At 35.0% G+C, this 14272-nt stretch overlaps 1 protein-coding gene across 1 annotated transcript; it reads right to left on the bottom strand.

Moving 5' to 3' along the window:
• Window positions 1-1958: 1958 nt before the first annotated feature.
• Window positions 1959-8160, bottom strand: LOC587766 (sphingolipid delta(4)-desaturase DES1). The gene is made up of 5 exons (XM_787476.5): window positions 8004-8160; window positions 6123-6445; window positions 5351-5485; window positions 4621-4905; window positions 1959-4070 (listed from the first exon to the last, which is right to left on the bottom strand). Exons 1-5 carry the CDS (start codon window positions 8083-8085, stop codon window positions 3903-3905), a joined length of 993 nt encoding a protein of 330 aa, XP_792569.1. The 5' UTR covers window positions 8086-8160; the 3' UTR covers window positions 1959-3902.
• Window positions 8161-14272: the final 6112 nt, after the last annotated feature.

The following is a 14272-nucleotide window of genomic DNA, read 5'->3' as shown; positions in this document are numbered from 1 at the left end:
AATAGCCTTTTTTGGGGGGGGGGGGTCTATATTTTGTTTTTCCCGAAATTTTTAAAAAAAATTCGGGGACAATCAAAATTACAGAAAAATAATCTGTCGAGATAGTTCAAGAATTTACCGAAAAAAGCATTTTTGGGGAAAAAAAGAAAATGTGGAAAAAATGATTTCAAGGGAAAAAAAAAATCATGAAAAAAAAATTTCACCAGCCGGTAAAATATAACCAACCAGGAAAATATAACAATTTGGATCCTCGCAATTGATATCACGTGACGAGCTCTGGACCAATCACATCTCGGTATCTGTCTAAGCTATCTAATATAAATGGTTATGTATTTTTTTTTAAATGACCTGCCTGTACAGTACCATATGAGAGTTGCATGTAATCTTGTGCATGATAAGAGAGGAGTTCTTGTGACTGCAGAAAAAGAGGCAACCTAGTTAATGTGTGTAGATGGATGAAGATAATTCCAGCTTATATCAGTAGTTGAGAGAGAATGGATGAAAAGTAAAATGTGGGGATTGGGGGAAGAGATGGGAGAGTGAAGGAGACTAGATGTTAATGTATTGGTTGAGTGGAATAAACACAAGTTGATCACTAGATGAGAGCGAAAAAAGATACATTGGAGAAAGGACAGAAAATAAAGAAAAGGGTTGCAAGATGGAAGAAAAGAACATGGAATATGAGAAGGAAAGGAAAAATTATACTAAGAGAGTGAGACGAAGCGGAGTAGAAAAGAGAATCATATGGGTTAAAGTGGAGAAATTAGACGCAATTAACCCATGGCATAAAGTGGCACCTTTTTGTGACATTATATTTGTATCTTTTGATCCAGAATGCTCTTAATTACTAATTGATGGAAATTTTAAGTCTGCTTCTGATGCAGTACATTATGTCGTCCACTAATGAGAGTGATTTAATTGTAAATAATCATTGAAGTCTCTAAATTGGCAACAGTAACATTGTAATCACTGTTTTGTGGTTCTAGTGGGCAATTTCTTTGTTGAATTTTGATGATTTTAGTCACTTTCATGTGGAATATATTTTTATTTCTTTTTATCAATGAAAGACAGGAAAATATTACTGAATTTTGAGACAGAAAAGGTTATTTGTTTCGAGCATTAGAAATTCTGAACTGCTATAAGATGTCTAGAGTTTTAAGTAAAATTTTATTCTTGTAGTGTGGAAACCTATTTCAATTTGCGAGTTATGACATTGAGCGTTGTAATTCTTATTAAAAATTGTCATGATCAGGGAGGTGTTTCACAAAGATAGTAAGTCGAACTTGACTCTTTAAGTTATTGAGAGCCATTTGTAGCCTTAAAATAAAATATGTTCAAAAGAGAAAAATCAAGTATCTTGGACTTTATATAAATTCCACATCAAGAACATGAAATCTCCTTGAAAATAGAAAATAAGAAAGATTTGAATGGACATTTTTTGCCTTTTAAAATACTTTTAACAAAATATTTTCATAGATGCTAACGGCTTTCCATAATTAAGCCAACTTAGATATAAGTTCAACTTAGGATCTTTGTGAAACACCCCCCTGGTGTATTTATCATAAACAGAAGTTTTTCATGTCTTTAAGACATTGATGGATGGTTTACAGAAAATTTCAAACTTGAACATTTTGATGAGAAAGAAAGTAGAAAATCCAGAACAAGACATAGAAGGGAAGAAATTTGAGGGGAAATAATTTTTAGGTCATGTTTAATTAACCTTATTCTTATTAATAATTTGGACTTGTTACTATTGTTGGGACTGTCCTGCCAAATTAGGTAGGATATGTAAATAAATGTTTGAATAATAGTGGGATGGTAAATCAGTAAAAGCATTTACACGTATGCAATAATTAGCTGTTTATGTACCACATACTGTATGTTACTTTGTTATGACATTTAACTGAATCTACAGTATCATTACCCTAAAAAAGAATAACACATACGGTAAGACTTGCTTTCCCAAGAAATATAGAAACAATTTATTTTATTCATTTTTAATTGTGCCAGCTCTCCTGTTAATATTCTCTCAGAAATGATTAACATTCATGTCTGGCAATAGCATGATTCATACATATAACCATTATTACATTTATAATGAAAACAAAGTCATTCTGAAGTCTATCAAGTAATCATATAAATACTGTAGCATACAATGAACTGCAACATGTAACAAACTGCATATTGCTAATTTGCTATCTACTAAAATGAAAGTTAGATCAAATATTTCACACTGTTTTGTCACAAGAATGGTAAAATCATACTTTTCCTTACAAAAAGTTTAATCATAATGAACCCAATACAAGGTCATCAGTCATGTAGCACAAGATTAAAGGAATTTTTAGTTATTTTTAAGATTAAAAGGAAAAAATTTGTCAATATTTCAGGCAAAAAAGGAATCCACACTTGAAAGGCTGGAGAGGAACAATGTAGATAAACGCTTTGCTTAAGGGCATAAGTGCCAGTCAAACCCACAATCTTTGCATTCCCAGTCAAGGGATTTAATCACTAGACTACAGCACCTCTAACATTATGACATTTCACTGTGCCATACCACTTGACATCCAGCCAACTTCCTAAACAAATAATTGGTTTTGTTATCATTGGTCACCCAAGCTATTTTTTTTAAATTTTCGGATGAAACAAATAACCCTTGTTAAAAGGATAATAAAGATCCTAGCTCTGTATAACATACAGCTATTCGGCTCATCATTCATACCTGAATGATACATCAGTTATGTGACAGTTGATTCATCTTGTTGTCTAATAAGATAAGAGTAAATTAACCCTGAAAGTATTGTCAAACACTTTCAATTTTATAAAGTGGAATGGCTGAAGAGATCGAATCGACAGTTTTCATAAAGGTAACAGATAACCATTTTTACAGACAAGCATGAGGTCCCGTATTTAGTCTGCAATGTAGTACTGTTCAATCACAGACTCCTTATACTATGACCACTTACAGGTAAAAGAATGGTCAATGAAGAAGTATGAGTGTCTTGTACTGATCAGGCAAAGTGACCAAAGGCATGCAAAGATTTATTCATAAAAAATTGTTTAAAAAGTTTTTCTTTTCAGGATTCAGGGAGTTTCTTGATCCAACTGGGTTAAAAAACAACAGTGAACATACTATTGATCGTTCTATATATCTTTCATCATATACATGTATGTACATATAGTGCACAAACAAAGAAATGATGCTTACAGTCAAGTAAGTCAAAGGGTAACTTTCTTACAAACAAAATTCCTTGTAATGCCAAAACACATGAAATGTATATGAGAGACCGTAACATAACCAATACGAACTCAAAATTTTACGAATTTTATTATTCTGCTTATATTGCAATAAATGACATAAAATGGACTTACCTAAGTAAATACATGTATAACATACAGATTGATTGCCAATTTTTTTTACAAAGTTTGACTTATATTATCATTCTGCTTATACTGCAGTCAAATAATGACCTATCCTGCATCAAATATAGCATTTATTCCATAGATAGTCCATACCACCTTCAAAATTGGACTTAAAACAAAATTCATATAAAATTGGTTCATCTTTCGGTGGAATTCAAAATGGACAAGTTTTTTAATCCAAATTTCTTGACATATGGTGAGAGCAAGATTCTGTGAATAGACGCAACATTCCCCAGCACCATCAAAGATTGCGCAAAACCTAAAAGAAAATAGTTCCACCCGATGAAGGAATCTATGCATTACGCATAACGTACAGACTGTTTGCTGAGAGCCAGAAGGGCATTGACTCTACATGAAACAAGTTAACACCCTTCTGGCTCTTCCCTGACAAAAGAATTATGAACGTCTATGAACTGTATATAAATTAGTTGATATGATTGCAGAAAGACACACCCACACCAGACACTCACACAGAGCAGACACTAATGGGGCATATCCCAGGGGTCAATGGACGTGGGGTCAATAGAGTTGGGTCGCTTGACACGAGCATAAGGTCCTATCTTAGGGCTCATGATGAAATCCCATACTACTTTAGCAAAGGATTCATGAGTTGGCAGTGGATCGTAGTACTCTGGTGCGATCTTCCTGATCTGTATTCACATGGAGAGAAAAAGAGGGGAAACAATAAATATATTGACGAAAAAAGGTATATAAATATTTCCTGTAACTAAACGTTATTGATCTGAATTCACAATACACAGTCTGCCCTTAATCCAATATCAGTTGTGCAATCAATCTATGACTAAAAATATTCTTTTCCATTTAAAATACCATTAACTTGAAATTTGATATAGTGATTCTTCTGTATGTATGAATCACTTCATAGTAAGGTAATTTGAATAATAAAGAAATGAATACAAACAAAATGTTCTTTTACCTAATATATTGAAAAATTAAATTCATTTAATAGTTGTCTCTGCAAAAGTCCAATCTGTTGGACCGCACAATAAAAAATATGCAAAATTCAACTTAGGTAGTATAAATAACACAAGTTTTGAAAGTAAAATATTTGGTTTAATGAAAATTCAACTTGTGCGACTTTGAGTAAACTGCAGTGCAATTTGCACAATAATGCAATGCCTAATTATAGAAGCGAATTGATGGCCTGATTCATACAAGGTTATAATTAAGCAAACTCACAAGTGGAAGTTTGTATCCGGGGATGTTTGGGAAATCATGGTGCTCCATGTGGTATCCCACATTGAAGGCAATGTAATTGAAAGGTCCATAGTAAGAATATGTCTCGTGTCCTTCCTCATAGAGGTAGTGCTCTGAGATGAAGTGACCAGCCAGAGGATGAAGACCCATGGTCATCATAGACCCCAAGATGAGATAGATGTAAGCCTTCAGACTGAAGAAATAGATGATGGCTGCATTGAAGACTATCTGGATAGCAAGGTTGATGATCTCTAGCTTGCTGGGAACCTGGTCAAAATCAAATTGAAAAGCAGATATATCAATTCTGGCTAATTACATGCATATTTCATTATCATCGGGGAAAAGGGTGAAACTGAATTGGTCAAAATTATTATTTAACTTCTTGGGGGCAATGACAGATCAATCAATTCAAACTGTGATTCAAAGTTTTGGGACATCAAGGTAACCAATAAAATATAACAACTGAAATATATTCATTTGGAAAAGTCATTTTAAAGCACTTGATGAAACATTCAGAAAATGTAGGAATGTAAAAGAAGCATTTATTTCTGTAACAAACAAAACATATTTTGCCCAATATTTTATCAAGTGCAAAATATTTTTAAAGAATATGAAATGTGTTATCTTTTCTGAATGAAGTTTTCTCATGTAATGTGGACTATATATCCTAGGCTATTGTTATGTTCAATTCTCATTAAGAAGATTAACATACCTTAGGTCTCTTGATGAATGGTCTGAAGGCATAGAAAGCTGGCTGTAGGAGCATCCAGATAGCTTTAGTAAAAGGCTTTCTAAAGAGGATGCCTTCCCATTCTGATGGGATATCAGGATCCAAGGTGTCTTCACCCTACATACATAGATTGGAAAGAGTTGATTAATTATAAGATACATCATAAACAAACATTAACTTAATAATGCCTACAATTGACATTTTCATGAATTAACATGAAACTACAAACATTTTAATGAAATATAAATATTGTATGAACGTAACATGTACCTTATTCGCATGCACAGTAGTGTTCAATAAAATATTATTGACAGTTTGAAGAAAACAAATTGTTACAGTCTTTTACATGGTGCGAAAGTGAACAAAGATAAAGTATAAAATACTTACAATTCCAAAAATGTTATGCACGCATTTCATTTAGCATAATTTCTAGCAAATATTGTATATTTTGTAAGGGAATTTGAAAATTCATCTCACAGCACAGATATGGTAATTTCAAAGCACCATTCCAAACCAAGGGTCAGATGTTTAAATTAAGGATTGGTAAAAGTATTTAAACATTCTGTATTTAATTAACAGGCATCGAGGCATTCTGTTGGTCATCTTCTGAAATCTCTGGTTAATGACTTCTTTATTCTACTAGCACATACAAGGCATTTCAAACTGTACACCTAAGCCTATCTGTTCTGTCAATTTACCACTGAGGTAACTCAATGTGTTGTGAGTTGATGTATCCCTGGAGTATAATCTTTACCTGATACTTGTGATGATCCTGGTGATATCTCTTGAAAGACACTGAAATGGGTACACCTATCACCAGATTACCAATGAATCCTATTATCCTGTTCCACATTGGTTTAGCATGTCCATACGCCAAGTTGTGACCAACCTCGTGTAGTGCCAGGGTCATGGAATGATTGACCACCCCTCCAAAGCAGTAGCCTACGATGACAATGGTCATCCATGATTCGTTCCGGAGAAGGTATGACGTGATAACTTGGACCAAAACCATGGCAAGCATGATGTTTGCAATGTTGGTATCGTATCCCATTAGCCTCTTGATTTGTGGATATTTTTCTGAAAGAGTGAATATGTGATTTTATTTGAAAAAGTAATTATTAAGAAACCTTACCTCAGCTCAAGGATCAAGAGCTGAATTACAAGGAATATATACATCATGCATAGAATAAAGAGAATAAGGCGCCCATCAAAGAGATTGCTGAATTTAGCGAACTTCCTGCGTGTGCGCCTTCAAGTTACTTTAACTGCTATTATCATAAAGTAAGTATCAATTGGCAACATGTGCGTGTATAGTTTGTATACCACATGTTTTTGCATTTCAGCAGGAACCAACATTGCTAACTCTTGTAAGAGGTCAGTGTTTTTGTAATGTAAATTGCACCTTTATTAGTTTTTAATGGGAACACGTGGAAAGTAAACAAATCTCTATCACTCCGTTATCACAATACAATTGCATACCGTACTGACGTTGGGGTGCAGGCGCGAATGTAATCTTAGATCCTCATTAAAGATACTATGTCCCTTTTTCAGCCAACATCAAATTCTGTAGAACTTTGCAGGAATTATGAACGTGTTATGTATGTTCTATCTGTGAAATTTAAACTTGAGCAGTTTACTTAAACCCGTTTACTTGCTAGACTTCACTGTCAAACACTATTGAGTGACTGACTGGCTTTTTTCATCTTTGGTAATATTAAAACATACATAAAATGAGCATTTGTCTACATCAATAACCCACTTCTTGTAATGGCCAAAATTAAACTGATTGAATCTTTGCGCAGCATAAAACGTACGACCATTCGGTACAATGGTCTGAAAAATCAGACTATTATTACTTACTGGCGCTGGCTCTATAGCTAAAGTCGATTCGACAACTAATATTCGTTATTTTCCCACTTAGACATTTTCAAGCCCCCCTTTTTTTAAGGAAGTTCTAAAGTAGTATTGTTTTTCAAATGCCATTGGAATTTAACCTTTTCATTTTTTGGGCCTGCAAATGGGACATAGATCTAGGTCTAGTACCTTTAAATGATTAAGTTAAACTAAGCAATTATTGAATTAATTGTTACGGTCGTTAATTTCACACACGCGCGCACGCCAGCACCCCAACGCCGGTATGGTATGCAATTGAATCATGAAGCAGCTTGCCGTGAATTCTGTGAGAAAGTGTATATGATGAGTCTTTGCTTTTAGGAAAAAATACTCCAAAAATGATAAGGAAGTTGACACGAAATAGGTAAGATCTGAGAGTAGACCAAGAAACATAACATTGATGATTGATTAACATAATTAACAACAACTTTTATTTTAAATCATGATCATTATTTGAACAATTGAATATTGATGAAGATTTACTTTAGTCGATTTTTGGTATGTTTTAGTAGGGTCAAAGTATGGATATGATTCTGAATTAGCGCCGTATTATTACCCAAATAAGAGGCTAGAACGGACGAAAGAGACCTGGAAACTGTCCGATTTGCTTATTTCACACGACAGCCGACATCCAAGTTTGTACGTGGGACTGTCGATTGTCTCCACTCCAAGCAAGTTGGTCGATTGGTCTTGATATTATCTGCTTTATGATATGTTTTTCTACTACAAAAATAATACTTACTTAGCATCTCCTTTCTTCTTGTGAAGTGTGGTTCATCAGTGTACACCCATGCAAAGTCTGATCTTGACACTGAGCCCCCCATTTTGGAAGAAATATGTCCAAAAAGTCTCTTGATCACTCCGAAAATAAACCACACCTTCGATACTAGTGCATGCTAGTGAATTCGATAGCAACGTTAACGGCGATGAGGCGCATTCCATTATAAAATTAGGGGTGATACATAATACTAATTTAAAATGACTTTTCCAGCAAATTCCAGGTAGGAATTTAAAAAATAATTTAAGTTCTAAACCTCAGTTGTTGTGTTCATTTTTAATAAAAAAAAAACAAATTTGTTGTTTTCTGTAGGATTTGTTAATTATTAATTTTTATTAGGCACAAGTTCCCTTCTCTGAACCCTACAATAATAGTAGATTAACCATAAGAGGATTGCGTAAAATCTAAAATTACATCATCAGTGTGTGGTGCATATTTTGTGCACACATACTTATTTTGCACGTATACCATGCATATACCATACATGCTCTGAGAAGGGCGGCAACCAGAGATAAGGGCGGTATTATTACTGGAAGGGAGGGGTACACAGAGGCGGCTCTCAAAGGGTGGCAGGGTGAACAGTGCCCCCCCCCCCCACCACTAACTTTTTTTTCTTCTTCAAGTACCCCAAAATTCCCCTCCATTTTTACATAGGAAAAGTGCCCCTTTTACTTTGACAAGTAACCCTATTCATTTGTAAAAGTGCCCCTTCCCCGTTTCACCTCGGATAAGTGCCCCTTTTAATTTGACACTCGCCCCTTTTCCTTCGAAAAGTTCTAGCTCATTTTCCTTTGCAATAAGTGTCCATTTTCCATTCTCATAAGTGCTCCTTGTTATATCTGGTCAGTGCTCCTTTTCATAAATGCTCCTTTTCAGCTCTTATAAATGCCCCTATCAAAATATGATGGGTGCCCTTTTTCCGTTGACAAATGCACATTTCCCATTCTCATAGGTGCCTTTTTTTCATTCCCGGTGAGTACCTCTTTATGTAGGTGTAAGGAGTGCCCCATTTTTTTTTCTCTGGTAAATACCCGTTGTACTTTGACACGTGCTCCTTTTCTTTTCTAATAAGTGTCTTTTCCCTTTCGAAAAGTATCCCCTTTTCCACTCATCATTAAACGCGCCTCTATTTTCAAGCGACTAAGAACAATTTCCCCCTAAGCTCGCTAGCTCGCTACGCCCATTTATAGATGATATCATTATGTTACTTATCAAATGGCTTTTCGGTCTTCCGTTATGAGAATGTGTTTATAAGCCCATCAGGATTGTGGTTTTTCCTCTTTGATATTATTTTTCGCACTGCGACCTCACAAATCTTAAAATATTTCCTTGCTCGCTTCGTTCGCAAATGAATTTTCAGACCATCGCACCTGCAAAGTATGATATCTTGTATATGATGTATACAGAGAAAAGAGAAACAAACATTGAAATCATCCCTGATAATCACAATGTATAGGGGTATGTACCAATGTCTAAATATTGTCCATTTTCGCTTTGAGATTGTCCTTGTATAGGTGCCCTTTTTTGTTGGTGCCCCCCCCCCCAACTTTGGAAGTCGCTCGGACGCCCCTGGGATGGGAGGTGTGATTGCATGGACCATTGAACTATGAATTGCAATAAATCCTCCCAGAAGAAAAATAGACAGTTTTTATAGGGTAATTTTTTTTTAAATGTATGTACAGCTTCAAGAAAGTGTGAGAATGAACTTTTTCCCCTTTTTTCTCGCCTGCTTTACCTGAAATATTTTCTATGCCCCTACCCTCCTCTTGACTTTGACGGTATAACTTAAACAAACAACATAGCTCGCTTCTTTTTGGTAACATGGAGGTGTATGTAAGCATGTCTTCTAGCTCCAGAATGGTAAACCTTGCAGACATGATAATGATAATAATAATCCGTTTTTTTATATAGCGCTCAATATACCGATCCAACGATGTGCCTAAGCGCTTTACAGATATATTATTACCCCGGTCATCAGATTCTTGCTTACCCGCACACAATGTGTGCACATTTTCCACTCCCTGGGGAGCATTCCAGCCAGTCGCCATTTTACAAGCATTTTACATCTGCCTGAAATGTGTACCACTAGAAGATCAGAAAAAGAATTACAATGGACTTGTTTATAGAAACGAAAAAGTGAATTCTGTAAAAAAAAAGTCATAAAGGGCTATGATCAAAGTTGAAGAGGGAACTTATCGCGACTGAAAAGGGGCACTCGACGGAAATGAAAAGGGGCACCCTTAGATTTAAATGTGGAATGTGAAATAAAAAGGGGTACTTTTTCTATGTAAAAAGGGGTACATTTGGGGGTACATATCAGAGTGGGGGCACTGGATAAAATTTATTTGGGATGGGTTTCTTTTTATATGAAAGTCTACTGTCATTTTGTGTTAAAAATTATCACCATAATGTGTTCTTTCTACTTTGACAACACTTTTTAAAGACCCTGGTGCTCAGTCACCCGTGACAAATATTATGAATAGGACATCATTGGACAGAGAATAAGTTACTCATCGTCATGAAATAGATTTTAAAGTCATATTCAATTCAATTCAATTCAAGAGTTCTTTATTCGCTTTAAAAAGCACATATAAAAAAAAATAAAAAAAAATATACAATATATTCTACAAATAGGCACATTCACAATATATGTAAAGACAAAAAAACAACATCAACAACAGAATACATGTATAACAGGGTAAGATCAGAGTGTGCATAAATACAAGATAATTTCCTCGCACTCCTCTCGGTTAAGGAAACCCTTACATAAATAATCATCCCTCGAGTTGATCAATTCCTTTACTTGTTCAACTATGCGTATTGTCTCATCATTCACTTGGCATTGCACAGCCCACTGCTTTTGAATTTCATTGTTATCCATGAAGTACTTATCATTCAAGAATCTTATGTTACCTCCCAACACAGAATGAGCTCCATACCTGGCCATTCCAGCTATATGTGCCACTGTATAATTTTTGGAATTCATAGCTTTCAAAACAAAAGATAAACATCTTTTTGCAAACCATAACTCTGGATCCATAACACCTGCTAAATAAGGCAAAAGATGACAGTGTGTCTGCCATGGAATTTTCCAAACCCTTCTTATTGCAACCCGCCATTGTCTACAAATATTATCAAAACATTTATCAAACAGAGGATATAACTGTGAGCCATAGAAACTCGAACAATATTTATGAAACAATATATTTCTTATGTGAGAGTTAGCATATTTGAAATTAAACAAAAACATATTACATTGTCGATTGAAATCTCCAACACACTTTGAGATATCAAAATCATTTATATTCTTAGAAATATCATTCCCTAGATGAGTTACTTTTGATGCAATATCAATATGTCTTCCATTTATCGTGATTCCTGGATCCATAACTGGTTTACCATTACAGCTGAAAACTATTAACTGACTCTTTTCAGGGTTAAACAAAATATCAAATTTAATGGCATAATCTAAACAAGTTTTAATCATTTCTTGAAGAGCAGTCACGCTAGGTGACAGCAGTGTCAAGTCATCTGCATAACCAAATGCTCCTGCAAAAACATTGCCCATAAAGCACCCTATCCCATTGTCACATAACTCTTCTATCAGCCCATCTAGATACAAACAGAACATGCAAGGAGAGATAACTCCACCCTGTTTAACACCATTTTTAACTGTAAAATAATCAGAATATGCATTGTTCCATTTCAACCTTAGCCTTTGATTCTTATACATATTAAGCAATAGCCTGCATATCATTGGGCAGACCCCTTTGCTCAGCATAATGTCAAACAATTTCACATAATTAACTCTATCAAATGCTTTACTAGCATCTAGCAATAATCCATACACATTACTCCCTTCATGATTAAAGTACGATACAGTTTCTTTAACCATAGCAGTACATAGTGTAGTTGATAACCCTGCTTTGAAACCAAACTGTAGGTCATTAGTCTGCAAGTTCCCTTCTTCCCTTTTCATAAATACATAATCCAAAACTTTACCAATGATACTACCAAGTGTTATTGCACGAAAGTTTCCTGAATCGCCCAAATTTTTCCAACGACCTTTAGGTATTGGTACCATTGTACTTTTGAGCATACCATCTGGCGACACTCCATGCCATAACATGGCAGTAAAAAGCATTGCTAAATATCCACTGATTATTTTCTTTCCATGTATAATATGATCAGACATCACACCTGTTACACCATCACTTTTGGAATGATTTAACCTAAGTATTGCTCTAGATACTTCATCTCCTCCTATAACATGGTCATTCTGTAAACACTCATTACATTCACATTTCTCCTGTGTAGTGGAGTTTATGTGATTCAATAACGTTTCCATATTTCCTTCATCATATCCAATACTTTGATATATCCTTCCAAATTTCAATGCAAACAACTCTGCTATATTTTCTTCCCCCTGAACACCATCCACTCTGTTTGGGTAACCCTTAGGCTTTTTTGAATGTTTCTTCACCTCTTTCCAAAAATTTCTGCTATTCTTCTCTTTTAATGCATTTGCCATTTTATCACATCTAACTGACATAGATTTGTTCAGCATCAATTTCAAAGCTTTATGATACTCAGACCTAGTTTTCTTTCTTAATCCATACAGTAATCCCTGAGATGGACGATCATTTTCAACCCATATCTTATGCCAAAATAATGCACTCCTAAAATAGGCCTCAACATGATCATTCCACCCAGGCACCACTTTACACTGTTGAGAACTGTGACTTGAAATCATCGCATCTGCACTACTCAGTAAAGCAATGATAATATCATCATGAAATACATTAATGAGGTCATGATGTTTTCTACATAACCTGTCCCTACATTGAATGGCTGAAACAGGGATTTTAATTTGCCTGAAGTTTTCTTCCAATTTTTGTTTATACAACTCCAAATCTTTTGATGATGCAAACTTCCAGTTCACTTTCCCTTCCCTTTCCTTTGATTCTGTTTCCTGATCAATTTCTGTTATCTTTATATCTAGCACACTCTTGACTGCCAGATGATCTGAAAAATTGTGAACACTGTCAATTGTTTCATACCCATGTAGTGCCTCAACTAGATTTTCTGATAACATACAGTGATCAATTAGAGATCTTACACCACTACCCTTGCTACAGAACGTATAATCAAAATTACAACAAGGATCATTTTGACATAAGTAAAAAGAATTCTGGCCTAAAAATTGCAAAAGTGTCGTAGCTTGGTGAGAGTCTCGAGAGATATCTGTATTAAAATCACCACATACACATACATAATCATTGGGGGTTCCTTGTAATATTGAGTCAAGCTCATTTAACGTGATCTTGTATTCATCCAAATTTCCATTCAGACACCTATCATCACAAGGCATGTATACACAACATATTAAAAGCATTTTCCCGTCATCTAGAGTAACTCTTACAGCTGTTAACCTCGAAGATTCTAAAACAACAGGTTCCACATTGAGTTTTAAGCCACGTTTCCATAAGATTGCACATCCACCATGAGGTCTCCCTTTTAGCAAAACATCTTCTTTCATTGCACTAACCCCATGTTTTCCTATTCCATTTTGCAATTTATCAAACCATCCAAACTGTGACTTACACAACCCATGTTCTTGTAACAGTAAAAAATCAGCTAAGCCAAAAAGCTCCTGTAAAAAAGGTAATTTTGCATCATTCGCACATTGTGTGTTATAAGAATTGTAAATTGTGTGTTATGAATTGTAAATTAGGAGGTACGAAAGTTGGGTACACTTTTTTTTATAACCACGCAGTCTCTGCTGTTCAGGCGCGAGGCCTGCTTTGAACACTCCAATTTTTTCAAAGTAAACGTTCCGGCCTCTCCATTCAAGTCATCGAACATTGTTACGTTCTGAACTTCGCTTCCGATTTATTCTAAACTCATCCACATGATCTCATATTCATTTTGTTTTCATATCATTTGTCTATTGATCACGTAGGCTATACGTCATTCGGTCTAATTTCCATATGGTCTAATATCCATTTAGTGAACTACCCATTTGGTCTATTATTCATTTAGTCTAATAACCAGTTGGTCTAATTCCCAGTTTGTATAGTGCCCATTTGGTCTACCACCCATATAACGTCTACTAATCATTTGATTAATATTATTATTTATTATTACATTAATATCAGACCACATAGATAATAGCCGAAATGGGCATTAGACAAAACTGGGAATTAGACCGACTAAAATTACACTAAATAAGC

This window comes from Strongylocentrotus purpuratus, unplaced genomic scaffold, assembly GCF_000002235.5.
Source record: "Strongylocentrotus purpuratus isolate Spur 01 unplaced genomic scaffold, Spur_5.0 spur5_scaffold_5, whole genome shotgun sequence".
In the NCBI taxonomy this organism is placed as follows: domain Eukaryota; kingdom Metazoa; phylum Echinodermata; class Echinoidea; order Camarodonta; family Strongylocentrotidae; genus Strongylocentrotus; species Strongylocentrotus purpuratus.
The sequence above is the reverse complement of the archived record's forward strand: the minus strand, read 5'-3'. Positions and strand labels throughout refer to the sequence as shown.

Coding starts and splice junctions, on each gene's coding strand:
- LOC587766 (XM_787476.5), bottom strand. CDS start 8,085: ATGGGGGGCTCAGTGTCAAGATCAGACTTTGCATGGGTGTACACTGAT. Junction 5,486..6,122: donor AGGATCATCACAAGTATCAG/GTAAAGATTATA, acceptor CTATGTATGTAG/GGTGAAGACACCTTGGATCC. Junction 4,906..5,350: donor CATTCATCAAGAGACCTAAG/GTATGTTAATCT, acceptor GATTTTGACCAG/GTTCCCAGCAAGCTAGAGAT.